Genomic DNA, 13943 nt, shown 5'->3' with positions numbered 1-13943 from the left:
GGATTGGACAGGTAGTTCCTCCTGGATAGGACAGGTAATTTCCTCCTGGATAGGACAGGTAGTTTCCTCCTGGATAGGACAGGTAGTTTCCTCCTGGATAGGACAGGTAATTTCCTCCTGGATAGGACAGGTAGTTTCCTCCTGGATAGGACAGGTAGTGTCCTCCTGGATAGGACAGGTGGGTCCTCCTGGATAGGACAGGTAGTTTCCTCCTGGATAGGACAGGTAGTTTCCTCCTGGATAGGACAGGTAGTGTCCTCCTGGATAGGACAGGTAGTGTGCACCTGGATAGGACAGGTGATGCTATGTAGTAGAATACAGTGCCTTGACTTTTTCCACATTTTGTTACGTTACAGCCTTATTCTAAAATTGATTAAATATACAATTTTCCTCAGCAATCTACATACAATACCCCATAATGACGAAGCGAAAACTGTTTTTTAGATTTTAGCAAATGTATTAAACATTTAAAACAAACATACCTTATTTATATACAGCAGCAAGAAAAAGTATGTGAACGCTTTGGAATTACCTGGATTTCTGCATAAATTGGTCATCAAATTAGATCTGATCTTCATCTAAGTCACAACAATAGATAAACACAGTCTGCTTAAACTAATAACACAGAAATTGTTGTATTTTTCTTGTCTATATTGAATACATCATTTAAACATTCACAGTGTAGGTTGGGAAAAGTATGTGAACCTCCTAGGCTAATGACTTCTCCAAATGCTAATTGGAGTCAGGAGTCAGCTAACCTGGAGTCCAATCAATGAGACGAGATTGGAGATGTTGGTTATAGTTGCCTTGCCCTATAAGAAACAATCACAAAATTTGAGTTTGTTATTCACAAGAAGCATTGCCTGATGTGAACCATGCTTCGAACAAAATAGATCTCAGAAGACCTACGATTAAGAATTGTTGACTTGCATAAAACTGGAAAGGGTTACAAAAGTATCTCATTAGCCTTGATGTTCATCAGTCCACGGTAAGACAAATTGTCTATAAATGGAGAAGGTTCAGCATTGTTGCTACTCTCCCTAGGAGTGGCCATCTTGCAAAGATGACTGCAAGAGCACAGTGCAGAATTCTCAATGAGGTTAAGAAGAATCCTAGAGTGTCAGCTAAAGACTTACAGAAATCTCTGGAACATGCTAACATCTCTGTTGACGAGTCTACGATACGTAAAACACTAAACAAGAATGGTGTTCATGGGAGGATACCACGGAAGAAGCCACTGCTGTCCAAAAAAAAACATTGCTGCATGTCAGAAGTTTGCCAAAGTGCACCTGGATGTTCCACAGCGCTACTGGCAAAATATTCTGTGGACAGATGAAACTACAGTTGAGTTGTTTTGGAAGGAACACACATTGTGTGGAGAAAAAAGTCACAACACACCAACATCAAAACCTCATCCCAACTGTAAAGTATGGTGGAGGGAGCATCATGGTTTGGGGCTGCTTAGCTGCCTCAGGGCTTGGACAGCTTGCTATCATCAACGGAAAAATGAATCCCAAAGTTTATCAAGACATTTTGCAGGAGAATGTTAGGCTATCTGTCCACCAATAGAAGCACAACAGAAGTTGGGTGACGCAACAGGACAACGACCCAAAACACAGAAGTAAATCAACAACAGAATGGCTTCAACAGAAGAAAATACACCTTCTGGAGTGGCCCAGTCAGAGTCCTGACCTCAACCCGAATTGAGATGCTGTGGCCTGACCTCAAGAGAGCAGTTCACACCAGACACCCCAAGAATATTGCTGAACTGAAACAGTTTTGTAAAGAGGAATGGTCCAAAATTCCTCCTGACCATTGTGCAGGTCTGATCCGCAACTACAGATAACGTTTGGTTGAGGATATTGCTGCCAAAGGAGGGTCAACCAGTTATTAAATCCAAGGGTTCACATACTTTTCCCACCCTGCACTGTGAATGTTTACACGGTGTGTTCAATAAAGACATGGAAACATATAATTATTTGTGTGTTATTAGTTTAATCAGATTGTTTGTCTATTGTTGTGACCTAGATGAAGTTCAGATCAAATTTAAAGACCAATTTATGCAGAAATCCAGGTATTTCCAAAGGGTTCATATACTTTTTCTTGCCACTGTAAGTATTCAGACCCCTTTGCTATGAGACTTGAAATTAAGCTCAGGTGCATCCTGTTTCCATTGATCATCCTTGAGATGTTTCTACAACTTGGAGTCCACCTGTGGTAAATTCAATTCATTGGACATGATTTGGAAAGGCACACACCTGTCTATATAAGGTCCCACAGTTGTTGGTACATGTCAGAGCAAAAACCAAGCCATGAGGTTGAGGGAATTGTCCGTAGAGCTCAGAGACAGGATTGTGTCGAGGCACAGATCTGAGGAAGGGTACCAAAACATTTCTGAAGCATTAAAGGTCCCCAAGAACACAGTGGCCTTCGTCATTCTTAAGTGAAAAGAAGTTTGGAACCACCAATACTCTTCCTACAGCTGCCCGGCCAAACTGAGCAATCGGGGGAGAATGGCCTTGGTCAGGGAAGTGACCAAGAACCCGATGGTCACTCTGACATAGCTCCAGAGATGGAGAGAACCTTCCAGAAGGACAACCATCTCTGCAGCACTCCACCAATCAGGCCTTTATGGTAGAGTGGCCAGATGGAAGCCACTCCTCAGTAAAAGGCACATGACAGCCCGCTTGGAGTTTGCCAAAAGGCACCTAAAGGACTCTCAGACTATGAGAAACAAGATTCTCTGGTCTGATGAAACCAAGATTGAACTATTTGGCCTGAATGCCAAGCGTCACATTTTGAGGAAACCTGGCACCATCCCGACGGGGAAGCATGGTGGTGGCAACATCATGCTGTGGACAATGCAGGAGTGGCTTTGGGACAACCCTCTGAATGTCTTTGAGTGGCCCAGCCAAAGCCAAGACTTGAAACCGATCGAACGTCTCTGGAGAGACCTGAAAATAGCTGTGCAGACTTTGAGAGGATCTGCAGAGAAGAATGGGAGAAACGCCGCAAATACAGGTGTTGCCAAGCTTGTAGTGTCATACTCAAGAAGACTCACGGCTCTAATCGCTGCCAAAAGGTGCTTCAACAAACTACAGTTGTGGCCAAAAGATTTTGAGAATGACACAAATATTAATTTCCACACAGTGTTCTGCTTCAGTGTCTTTAGATATTTTTGTCAGATGTTACTATGGAATACTGAAGTATAATTACAAGCATTTCATAAGTGTCAAAGGCTTTTATTGACAATTACATGAAGTTGATGCAAAGAGTCAATATTTGCAGTGTTGACCCTTCTTTTTCAAGACCTCTGCAATCCGCCCTAGCATGCTGTCAATTAACTTCTGGGCTACATCCTGACTGATAGCAGCCCATTCTTGCATAATCAATGCTTGGAGTTTGTCAGAATTTGTGGGTTTTTGTTTGTCCACCCGCCTCTTGAGGATTGACCACAAGTTCTCAATGGGATTAAGGTCTGGGGAGTTTCCTGGCCATGGCCCCAAAATATCGATGTTTTGTTCCCCGAGCCACTTAGTTATCACTTTTGCCTTATGGCAAAGTGCTCCATCATGCTGGAAAAGGCATTGTTCGTCACCAAACTGTTCCTGGATGGCTGGGAGAAGTTGCTCTCGGAGGATGTGTTGGTACCATTCTTTATTCATGGCTGTGTTCTTAGGCAAAATTGTGAGTGAGCCCACTCCCTTGGCTGAGAAGCAACCCCACACATGAATGGTCTCAGGATGCTTTACTGTTGGCATGACACAGGACTGATGGTAGCGCTCACCTTGTCTTCTCTGGACAAGCTTTTTTCCGGATGCCCCAAACAATCGGAAAGGGGATTCATCAGAGAAAATGACTTTACCCCAGTCCTCAGCAGTCCAATCCCTGTACCTTTTGCAGAATATCAGTCTGTCCCTGATGTTTTTACTGGAGAGAAGTGGATTCTTTGCTGCCCTTCTTGACACCAGGCCATCCTCCAAAAGTCTTCGCCTCACTATGCGTGCAGATGCACTCACACCTGCCTGCTGCCATTCCTGAGCAAACTCTGTACTGGTGGTGCCCCGATCCCGCAGCTGAATCAACTTTAGGAGACGGTCCTGGTGCTTTCTGGACTTTCTTGGGCGCCCTGAAGCCTTCTTCACAACAATTGAACCACTCTCCTTGAAGTTTTTGATGATCCGATAAATGGTTGATTTAGGTGCAATCTTACTGGCAGCAATATCCTTGCCTGTGAAGCCCTTTTTGTGCAAAGCAATGATGACGGTACGTGTTTCCTTGCAGGTAACCATGGTTGACAGAGGAAGAACAATGATTCCAAGCACCACCCTCCTTTTGAAGCTTCCAGTCTGTTATTCGAAGTCAATCAGCATGACAGAGTGATCTCCAGCCTTGTCCTCGTCAACACTCACACCTGTGTTAATGAGAGAATCACTGACATGATGTCAGCTGGTCCTTTTGTGGCAGGGCTGAAATGCAGTGGAACTGGGGATTCAGTTCATTTGCATGGCAAAGAGGGACTTTGCAATTAATTGCAATTCATCTAATCACTCTTCATAACATTCTGGAGTATATGCAAATTGCCATCATACAAACTGAGGCAGCAGACTTCGTGAAAATAAAAATATGTGTCATTCTCAACTTTTGGCCACGACTGTACAGAGTAAAGAGTTTGAATACTTATGTAAATGTGATGTTTTAGTAGTTTATTGGTAAACCATTTGCAAAAATGTCTAAAAATCTATTTTTGCTTTTTCATTATGGGGTATTGTGTGTAGTTTGATGAGGATGTTTTTTACATTTTAGATTATAAACCTGTAAAGTAACAAAATGTGGAATAAGTCAAGGGGTCTGAATACTTTCTGAAGGCTCTTTTTGTCACATGTACATTTTGAGGGCAGTGGAATAATTTTTATTTTTAAAAGTCTTAGTGGTAGTATTTTTTTCTGACCCTCAAAAAGTATAAATATATCACTAGTCATAACTTCAAGGCTGTAGTTGTCGTCTGAACGACCAAAGGTCCCCATAGACACTAGTCATAACTTCAAGGCTGTAGTTGTCGTCTGAACGACCAAAGGTCCCCATAGACATCAGTCATAACTTCAAGGCTGTAACTGAAAGAGTCGGGATGGCACTACAGTAGTAGTCAGCCCGTTCTGTTCTGTAGGGTGGAGCTTTTAACGACACTCCGTCTCACAGGTAGGTCGTTGGCGTCATCGAACAAGGTTAGGCTTCTCCTCTGCTCTGGCATTTTTATATGTCTGATTATGAGTCAGACATGAGTAGCCTACCACGTCCAGTATAAGTAATCTTCACAGCCGAGTTCAGAGGACAGGCGCCCAACCCGAGCAGAGCAGGACTAACGTTCATTATCACGGACTTGAGAGTTCCCTAGAGAAGTTTAACTACTTCGATCTCTTTCCGGTACTTTGGAGCCCACGTTCCGTCGTTAAACCTGATAAACCATCCAAAACAAAGATGCCTAAAGCGGTGAGTTTTTTTTGTTTTATTTTAAATACGTTTTTATTTGTCCGACTATGTAAAATGTAATGTATTACACGTAAACTTTCTATCTGAATAAATGTAACAGAGCCTAGACCAAACTATGCTGTAACACAAGGCAGGTCAAATGGATGATCATGTTATTTCACTGTCCAATATACCAGAATAATCTCTTGTTTTTCTATTAATTATCCATTGTTGTCTAAAAGTGATGATATATAGCCTTACACTAAATTATTTTTTTTATGACGACAATCACTGAAGTTGCCCTGATTATTTGTCACAGTGTTATTTGTGCCCTAATGTAACAGCTGTGAGTTACATTTGTTGCCTGCTATCTCAAAAAGTTCATCAATATGAACCAAAACCAGAGTCTGAAGGTATTTGCTTTAATGTGTTACAGTCTTTAAGAATATGCTTTGGTTTAACTTAATATATAATAATGATTAAATATATAACAATTATTTAACATATAATAATTTATTCATATATAACCCAGTTCATTGACAAAGCTATAATTCACTAATAATTCTGTAAAAGTATTCAGTTTCTCTACAATGGAGGATTTTCATTCAGAGCAGTAAAATGGTTCTACTGAATGATAATATTACCCCCCTCCCATTTCAGCAATGTTCTCATAGTGACTGAGATGCACCATTTGTAAAATATCTATAGGCCAAGTCTGCAGTGGATGAGTATTGTCTTGTGTAGATAACAGTATCGGAAAAGAAGCCATCTTCTGTTTAAAAGAAACCCCCAGAGTCCATTTTAAAAGTGTGATGCCTACACGGTCTTACTTATTAACCAAACCCAGAGTTTGACCCACAGGTCTCATGACTGCTAAGGTAGGCATTACTGGCTAACCATAGATTAACTCTCGCTGTGTGCTAAAGCTTTTTTTGCACAGCAGTTCTCGAATCATGAAGATTCTCTGTTGGAATCCTATGAAGATTCTCTGTTGGAATCCTATGAAGATTCTCTGTTGGAATCCTATGAAGATTCTCTGTTGGAATCCTATGAAGATTCTCTGTTGGAATCCTATGAAGATTCTCTGTTGGAATCCTATGAAGATTCTCTGTTGGAATCCTATGATGAACATTTTTGATAACGTAGCCATTGGCATTTTTTTATCAGTGTTTGGGTGTTTAGTTTTACATGGCTCAGTCTCGGGTTTCCATAAAGGTTAACTGTGTCTTAAACAAACACTACGCTATAGCAATAACCTTGGGAAGGTATTCTGTTGATGGAGTTTCGCTTGGAGCATAGCAACAGCACTCCTTGAGAGAGTCCGACCGCATGGGTCAGTCTAACATCAATCTGACGTCATTTCTGTGACATTCTTCTCTGGAGAGTCAGAGTAGATAAAGCTTTCAACACTATAATAAATACTCCAGGGCTGTATCCCCAATGGCACCTTACTGCATACCCTTGATAGTGCACTACTTTTGACCAAGCACTACGGGCCCTGGTGAAAAGTAGTGCACTATAATGGGAATAGGGTGCAATTTGAGATTAGACCTAGGGTTACTAGGGTTACCCAGGGAGGTGAGATGAGACCTAGGGTTACCCAGGGAGATGAGACCTAGGGTTACCCAGGGAGGTGAGATGAGACCTAGGGTTACCCAGGGAGATGAGACCTAGGGTTATCCAGGGAGATGAGACCTAGGGTTACCCAGGGAGATGAGATGAGACCTAGGGTTACCCAGGGAGATGAGACCTAGGGTTACCCAGGGAGATGAGACCTAGGGTTACCCAGGGAGGTGAGATGAGACCTAGGGTTACCCAGGGAGATGAGATGAGACCTAGGGTTACCCAGGGAGATGAGATGAGACCTAGGGTTACCCAGGGAGATGAGACCTAGGGTTACCCAGGGAGATGAGACCTCGGGTTACCCAGGGAGATGAGACCTAGGGTTACCCAGGGAGATGAGACCTAGGGTTACCCAGGGAGATGTGACCTAGGGTTACCCAGGGAGATGAGACCTAGGGTTACCCAGGGAGATGAGACCTAGGTTGCATCACATCCGGCCATGATTGGGAGTCCCGTTGGGCGGCACACAATTGGCCCAGTGTTGTCCGGGTTTGACCGGGGTAGGCCGCCATTGTAAATAAGAGTTTGTTTTTAAACTGACTTGCCTTGTTAAATAAAGGTTCAATAAATGTTTTTATTAAATACTGGGGAGTGGATAGAACAGGGGTAACCATGATTGTTGTTGTCCTCCAAATCCAATGGAACTAAATCCACATCTGATCAACTGGTCTTGTAATCAATCCATTAGGAGGATTGTGATCTTTGTCTAGATAATTACATTTTAGTCATTTAGCAGACGCTCTTATCCAGAGCGACTTACAGTAGTGAATGCATACATTTCATACATTTTTTTTTTCTCCGTACTGGTCCCCCGTGGGAATCGAACCCACAACCCTGGCGTTGCAAACACCATGCTCTTCCAACTGAGCCACACAGGACCAATAAGCAATCGATCAGGAGTCTTGTATCTCATCTCTAATCCCAAATCTTCTTGATCAATGAAATAATACATTTTTTTTGTGCCTGACTACAAAGTGTAGCATATAGATTGAGCCCATATACAGTATGTTCGTGGTGAGTAGATGGTGATTTGCTAGGAAACGTAGCTGTTAAATGGTCAGATATGATCAGACTAAAAAAAGAGCGACATACAGATTAATGTATATATCTGCTCACGGTGATGTGTTAGGAAACATGTAGGTGGTGGTGGAGGCCGATGTTCCAGTTAATGTTGCACAATGTCAGATGGGTTTATCTTTATGGCGCTGGGGCGTGTTGGAGGGTAAGTTTAGAAAGAGGTTGTGTAACACAGCAGAAAGCCAACTCTTCAATTCTCTGTCAAGGTTCAGGGAACAGTTATATGAGAGAGAGAGAGAGAGAGAGAGAGAGAGAGAGAGAGAGAGAGAGAGAGAGAGAGAGAGAGAGAGAGAGAGAGACAGAGAGAGAGAGAGAGAGAGAGAGACAGAGAGATAGAGAGAGAGAGAGAGAGAGAGAGAGAGAAAGAGAGAGATACAAAAGTGTGTGTGTTGCTATATTGCCTGGCCCTGCACCTCTTTATGTACAGATGCCATATCTTAATTTGATCACCCTGTTGTTGCAGACATGTTCCTGCCATGCAGGAAATGCAAACTTGTAGTATATGCAAGGTTTAAAAATGCTTCTAAAGTTTGTAATTTCACCTTTCAAATGTCAAACTTGAAACAGGGTCAAATTAAGATGCAGCATCTGTATCATATTAATGGTATATATTACATAAAGTGCATTCGGAAAGTATTCTGACCCCTTGACTTTTTGCACATTTTGGTAGGTTACAGCCTTATTTTAAAACTGATTAAATAGTTTTTTCCCCCTCATCAATCTGCACACAATACCCCATAATGACATCACAATACCCCATAATGACATCACAATACCCCATAATGACATCACAATACCCCATAATGACATCACAATACCCTATAATGACAAAGCAAAAACAGGATTTTAGAAATGTTTGATAATTTATAAAAATAATTAAAAACTGATATGACATTTAAGTATTCAGACCCTTTACTCAGTACTTTGTTGAAGAAGCGATTACATCCTCCAGTCTTCTTGGGTATGACGCTACAAGCTTGGCACACCTGTATTTGGGGAGTTTCTCCCATTCTTCTCTGCAGATCATCTCAAGCTCTGTCAGGTTGGATGGGGAGCGTCGCTGCACAGCTATTTTCAGGTCTCTCCAGAGATGTTCGATCAGGTTAAAGTCCAGGCTCTGGCTGGGCCACTCAAGGACATTCAGAGACATGTCCTGAAGCCATTCCTGCGTTGTCTTGGCTGTGTGTTTAGGTTTGTTGTCTTGTTGGAAGGTGAACCTTCGCCCCAGTTTGAGTTCCTGAGCGCTCTGGAGCAGGTTTTCATCAAGGATCTCTCTGTACTTTGCTCCGTTCATCTTTGCCTCGATCCTGACTAGTCTCCCAGTCCCTGCCACTGAAAAACATCCCCACAGCATGATGCTGCCACCACCCTGCTTCGCCGTAGGGACTGTGCCAGGTTTCTTCCAGACTTGAAGCTTGGCATTCAGGCCAAAGAGTTCAATCTTGGTTTCATCAGACCAGAGAATCATGTTTCTCATGGTCTGAGAGTCTTTTGGTGCCTTTTGGCAAACTCCAAGCGGGCTGTCATGTGCCGTTTACTGAGGAGTGGCTTCCGTCTGGCAACTCTACCATAAAGGCTGTAGAGATGGTTGTTCTTCTGGAAGGTTCTGCCATCTCCACAGAGGAACTCTGGAGCTCTGTCAGAGTGACCATCGGGTTCTTGATCACCTCCCTGACCAAGGCCATTCTCCCACGATTGCTCAGTTTGGCCGGGCAGCCAGCTCTAGGAAGAGTCTTGGTGGTTCCAAACTTCTTCCATTTAAGAATGATGGAGGCTACTGTGTTATTGGGGACCTTCAATGCTGCAGACATTTTTTGGTACCCTTCCCCAGATCTGTATCTCGACACATCTTGTCTTGGACAAATCCTTCGACCTCATGGCTTGGTTTTTGCTCTGACATGCATTGTCAACTGTGGGACCTTATATAGACAGGTGTGTACCTTTCCAAATCATGTCCAATCAATTGAATTTACCACAGGTGGACTCCAATGAAATTGTAGAAACATCTCAAGGATGATCAATGGAAACAGGATGCACCTGAGCTCAATTTCGAGTCTCATAGCAAAGGATCTGAATACTTGTGTTAATAAGGTATTTCTGTTTTTTATTTTTAATACATTTGCAAAAAAATTCTAAAAAACTGTTTTTGCTTCGTCATTATGGCGTATTGTGTGCAGATTGCTGAGGCTGTAACGTTACAAAATTTGGAAAAAGTCAAGGTGTCTGAATACTTTCCAAAAGCTCTGTACCTTAAAAGATGTCTTGGCTGAAAACAGGCAGGACATCTAATCAACAATCCACAATCTCTCTGGCTACAATAGTTTTTTCCATGGCAGAAAATCAGATTATGATATCTGGTCTGTATTGAAGAAGCAGTCTCCTTTTTCATACTCTTTGCTTATTTATAAACCGCTGTGAAATATATTTTGCCTCAAAATATTGTATTTTCAGCTGTTTGAAGCTGGTGTACAAAACCAAAAGTAAAATTCGCGAAAAGGAAATTTAACAATGGGAAGCATAGAAATAGAGCACATAGAACAGATCTACAGCTTCTTAGACTGGCTTTCAATGAGAATGACAGATCTATAACACACATTTCTATGTGAATGTGGTTGGGTCGCCCAAAAAATTAAATATTGCAGCTTGAAGTGATAGTGATATCTGTAGTCCCTCAGTAACAGTGTAAGCGTAGTCCCTCAGTAACAGTGTAATTGTAGTCCCTCAGTAACAGTGTAAGGGTAGTCCCTCAGGAACAGTGTAAGGGCAGTCCCTCAGGAACAGTGTAAGGGTAGTCCCTCAGTAAAAGTGTAAGGGTAGTCCCTCAGTAACAGTGTAAGGGTAGTCCCTCAGTAACAGTGTAACGGTAGTGCCTCAGTAACAGTGTAAGGGTAGTCCCTCAGTAACAGTGTAAGGGTAGTCCCTCAGTAACAGTGTAAGGGTAGTCCCTCAGTAGCAGAGTAAGGGTAGTCCCTCAGTAGCAGAGTAAGGGTAGTCCCTCAGTAACAGTGTAAGTGTAGTCCCTCAGTAACAGTGTAATTGTAGTCCCTCAGTAACAGTGTAAGGGTAGTGCCTCAGGAACAGTGTAATTGTAGTCCCTCAGTAACAGTGTAAGGGCAGTCCCTCAGTAGCAGTGTAAGGGTAGTCCCTCAGTAACAGTGTAAGGGTAGTCCCTCAGTAACAGTGTAAGGGTAGTCCCTCAGGAACAGTGTAAGGGTAGTGCCTCAGTAACAGTGAAATGGTAGTGCCTCAGTAACAGTGTAAGTTTAGTCCCTCAGTAACAGTGTAAGGGTAGTCCCTCAGGAACAGTGTAATTGTAGTCCCTCAGTAGCAGTGTAAGGGTAGTCCCTCAGGAACAGTGTAAGGGTAGTACCTCAGTAACAGTGTAAGGGTAGTCCCTCAGGAACAGTGTAAGGGTAGTGCCTCAGTAACAGTGTAAGGGTAGTCCCTCAGTAACAGTGTAAGGGTAGTCCCTCAGGAACAGTGTAACGGTAGTGCCTCAGTAACAGTGTAAGGTTAGTCCCTCAGTAACAGTGTAAGGGTAGTCCCTCAGGAACAGTGTAATTGTAGTCCCTCAGTAGCAGTGTAAGGGTAGTCCCTCAGGAACAGTGTAAGGGTAGTACCTCAGTAACAGTGTAAGGGTAGTCCCTCAGGAACAGTGTAAGGGTAGTGCCTCAGTAACAGTGTAAGGGTAGTCCCTCAGTAACAGTGTAAGGGTAGTCCCTCAGGAACAGTGTAACGGTAGTGCCTCAGTAACAGTGTAAGGTTAGTCCCTCAGTAACAGTGTAAGGGTAGTCCCTCAGTAGCAGTGTAAGGGTAGTCCCTCAGTAACAGTGTAAGGGTAGTCCCTCAGTAACAGTGTAAGGGTAGTCCCTCAGGAACAGTGTAAGGGTAGTCCCTCAGTAACAGTGTAAGGGTAGTCCCTCAGTAACAGTGTAAGGGTAGTCCCTCAGTAACAGTGTAATTGTAGTCCCTCAGTAAATGTGTTATGGTAGTCCCTCAGTAACCGTGTAAGGGTAGTCCCTCAGTAACAAATTAAGGGCAGTCCCTCAGTAACAAATTAAGGGCAGTCCCTCAGTGTAAGGGTAGTCCCTCAGGAACAGTGTAAGGGTAGTCCCTCAGTAACAGAGTACGGGCAGTCCCTCAGTAACAGTGTAAGGGTAGTCCCTCAGGAACAGTGTAAGGGTAGTCCCTCAGTAACAGAGTACGGGCAGTCCCTCAGTAACAGTGTAAGGGTAGTCCCTCAGTAACAGTGTAAGGGTAGTCCCTCAGTAACAGATTACGGGCAGTCCCTCAGTAACAGATTACGGGCAGTCCCTCAGGAACAGATTGCGGGTAGTCCCTCAGTGTAAGGGCAGTCCCTCAGTAACAGAGTACGGGCAGTCCATCAGTAACAGAGTACGGGCAGTCCCTCAGTAGCAGTGTAAGGGTAGTCCCTCAGTAGCAGTGTAAGGGTAGTGCCTCAGGAACAGTGTACGGGTAGTCCCTCAGGAACAGATTACGGGTAGTCCCTCAGTAACAGTGTAAGGGTAGTCCCTCAGTAACAGTTTAACGGTAGTCCCTCAGTAACAAATTAAGGGCAGTCCCTCAGTAACAGAGTACGGGCAGTCCCTCAGTAACAGAGTACGGGCAGTCCCTCAGTAACAGCGTACGGCCAGTCCCTCAGTGTAAGGGCATATTTGGCTTCTACCACCTCGTAAAACTTGCCCACCCCTATACGTTGAGGTTCATGTTATTCTTGAGAGAGACATCTGTACTTTGGCAAGCGTCGAATGCTTTGTTACGTTAACCTTGCAGGCCCTGCTAGTCCAAAGTCTATTGAGATAGTAGTTAGCGATTAGCGACGGTTTATGAGGAAGTGTCTTCACAGCAGCACCTCAAAGGTATAGTTCACCTTAAACAATGACATGATTTATGTTTCCTTACCTTGAACATAGATGTACGGACTAGAATAGATTGCAATCTACATTCTGTCTCTGTATACACAGCTATAGCCACTATTAACTAAATCATCAACTATGAGAGAATGAATGAACTAATCTTAATGAACCTTGTCCCCAAATCACCTCAAAGTAACTTCAAATCAAGTCACTGAGTTGCACAATACCTTTTTGAAGTTTTACATTTTTTACATTTTTAGTCATTTGGCAGAAGCTCTTATCCAGAGCGACTTACAGTAGTGAATGCATACATTTCATACATTTATTTTTTTCCTGTGCTGACCCCCCGTGGGAATTGAACCCACAACCCTGGTGTTGCAAACACCATGCTCTACCAACTGAGCTACAGGGGAGTTGAACAGGGTTGTAATCATTCAACAAAGTATATTGGAGAAGAAAGCTTGTACCTACAGACAAGCTGTTTCTGTGTTGTGTAATGTAAGGCATTGTCAGCACTACTTGACCAGGTCAGATTCCTGGTACATGGAGATGTAGCTGGTGAATAAAGGCCGGTTCTGATTCTGAATCTCCAGGTCAATATCCGGGTTACCAGCATGGATGCTGAGTTGGAGTTCTCCATTGTTCCCAGCACCACCGGCAAAGAGTTGTTCAATCAGGTCAGTTCACACTAACTAACTAACTAACACACTCACTCACTCACTCTCCCTCCCTCACTAACACTCACTCCCTCACCCCTCCCTCCCTCCCTCACTCACTAACTATCCCATCTCATTTTAATGACCGTGTTGTAGGAAAAAGGTGAACAAGGTTTTCAAAAAAAATCTATATTTTGTCAGTGTCACGTCTCTCCAGTGTAAAACGTTTATTTTGTTTTTT

General features: G+C 43.2%; 1 protein-coding gene across 1 annotated transcript in view; it reads left to right on the top strand.

Annotated features, from left to right (window-relative positions):
- The first annotated feature begins 5138 nt into the window (after positions 1-5138).
- LOC115161835 (ezrin) overlaps positions 5139-13943 on the top strand; it is a 38511-nt gene continuing 29706 nt past the window's right edge. Inside the window, exons 1-2 of the mRNA XM_029712642.1 lie at positions 5139-5490; positions 13640-13723. Coding sequence (XP_029568502.1) covers positions 5479-5490; positions 13640-13723 — 96 coding nt within the window. The 5' untranslated portion in view covers positions 5139-5478. The remainder of the gene's footprint in view (positions 5491-13639; positions 13724-13943) is intronic.

This window comes from Salmo trutta, chromosome 25 (genome assembly GCF_901001165.1).
Source record: "Salmo trutta chromosome 25, fSalTru1.1, whole genome shotgun sequence".
Classification (NCBI taxonomy): domain Eukaryota; kingdom Metazoa; phylum Chordata; class Actinopteri; order Salmoniformes; family Salmonidae; genus Salmo; species Salmo trutta.
Note: the sequence above shows the minus strand (reverse complement) of the source record. Positions and strands in the feature narration are given on the sequence as shown.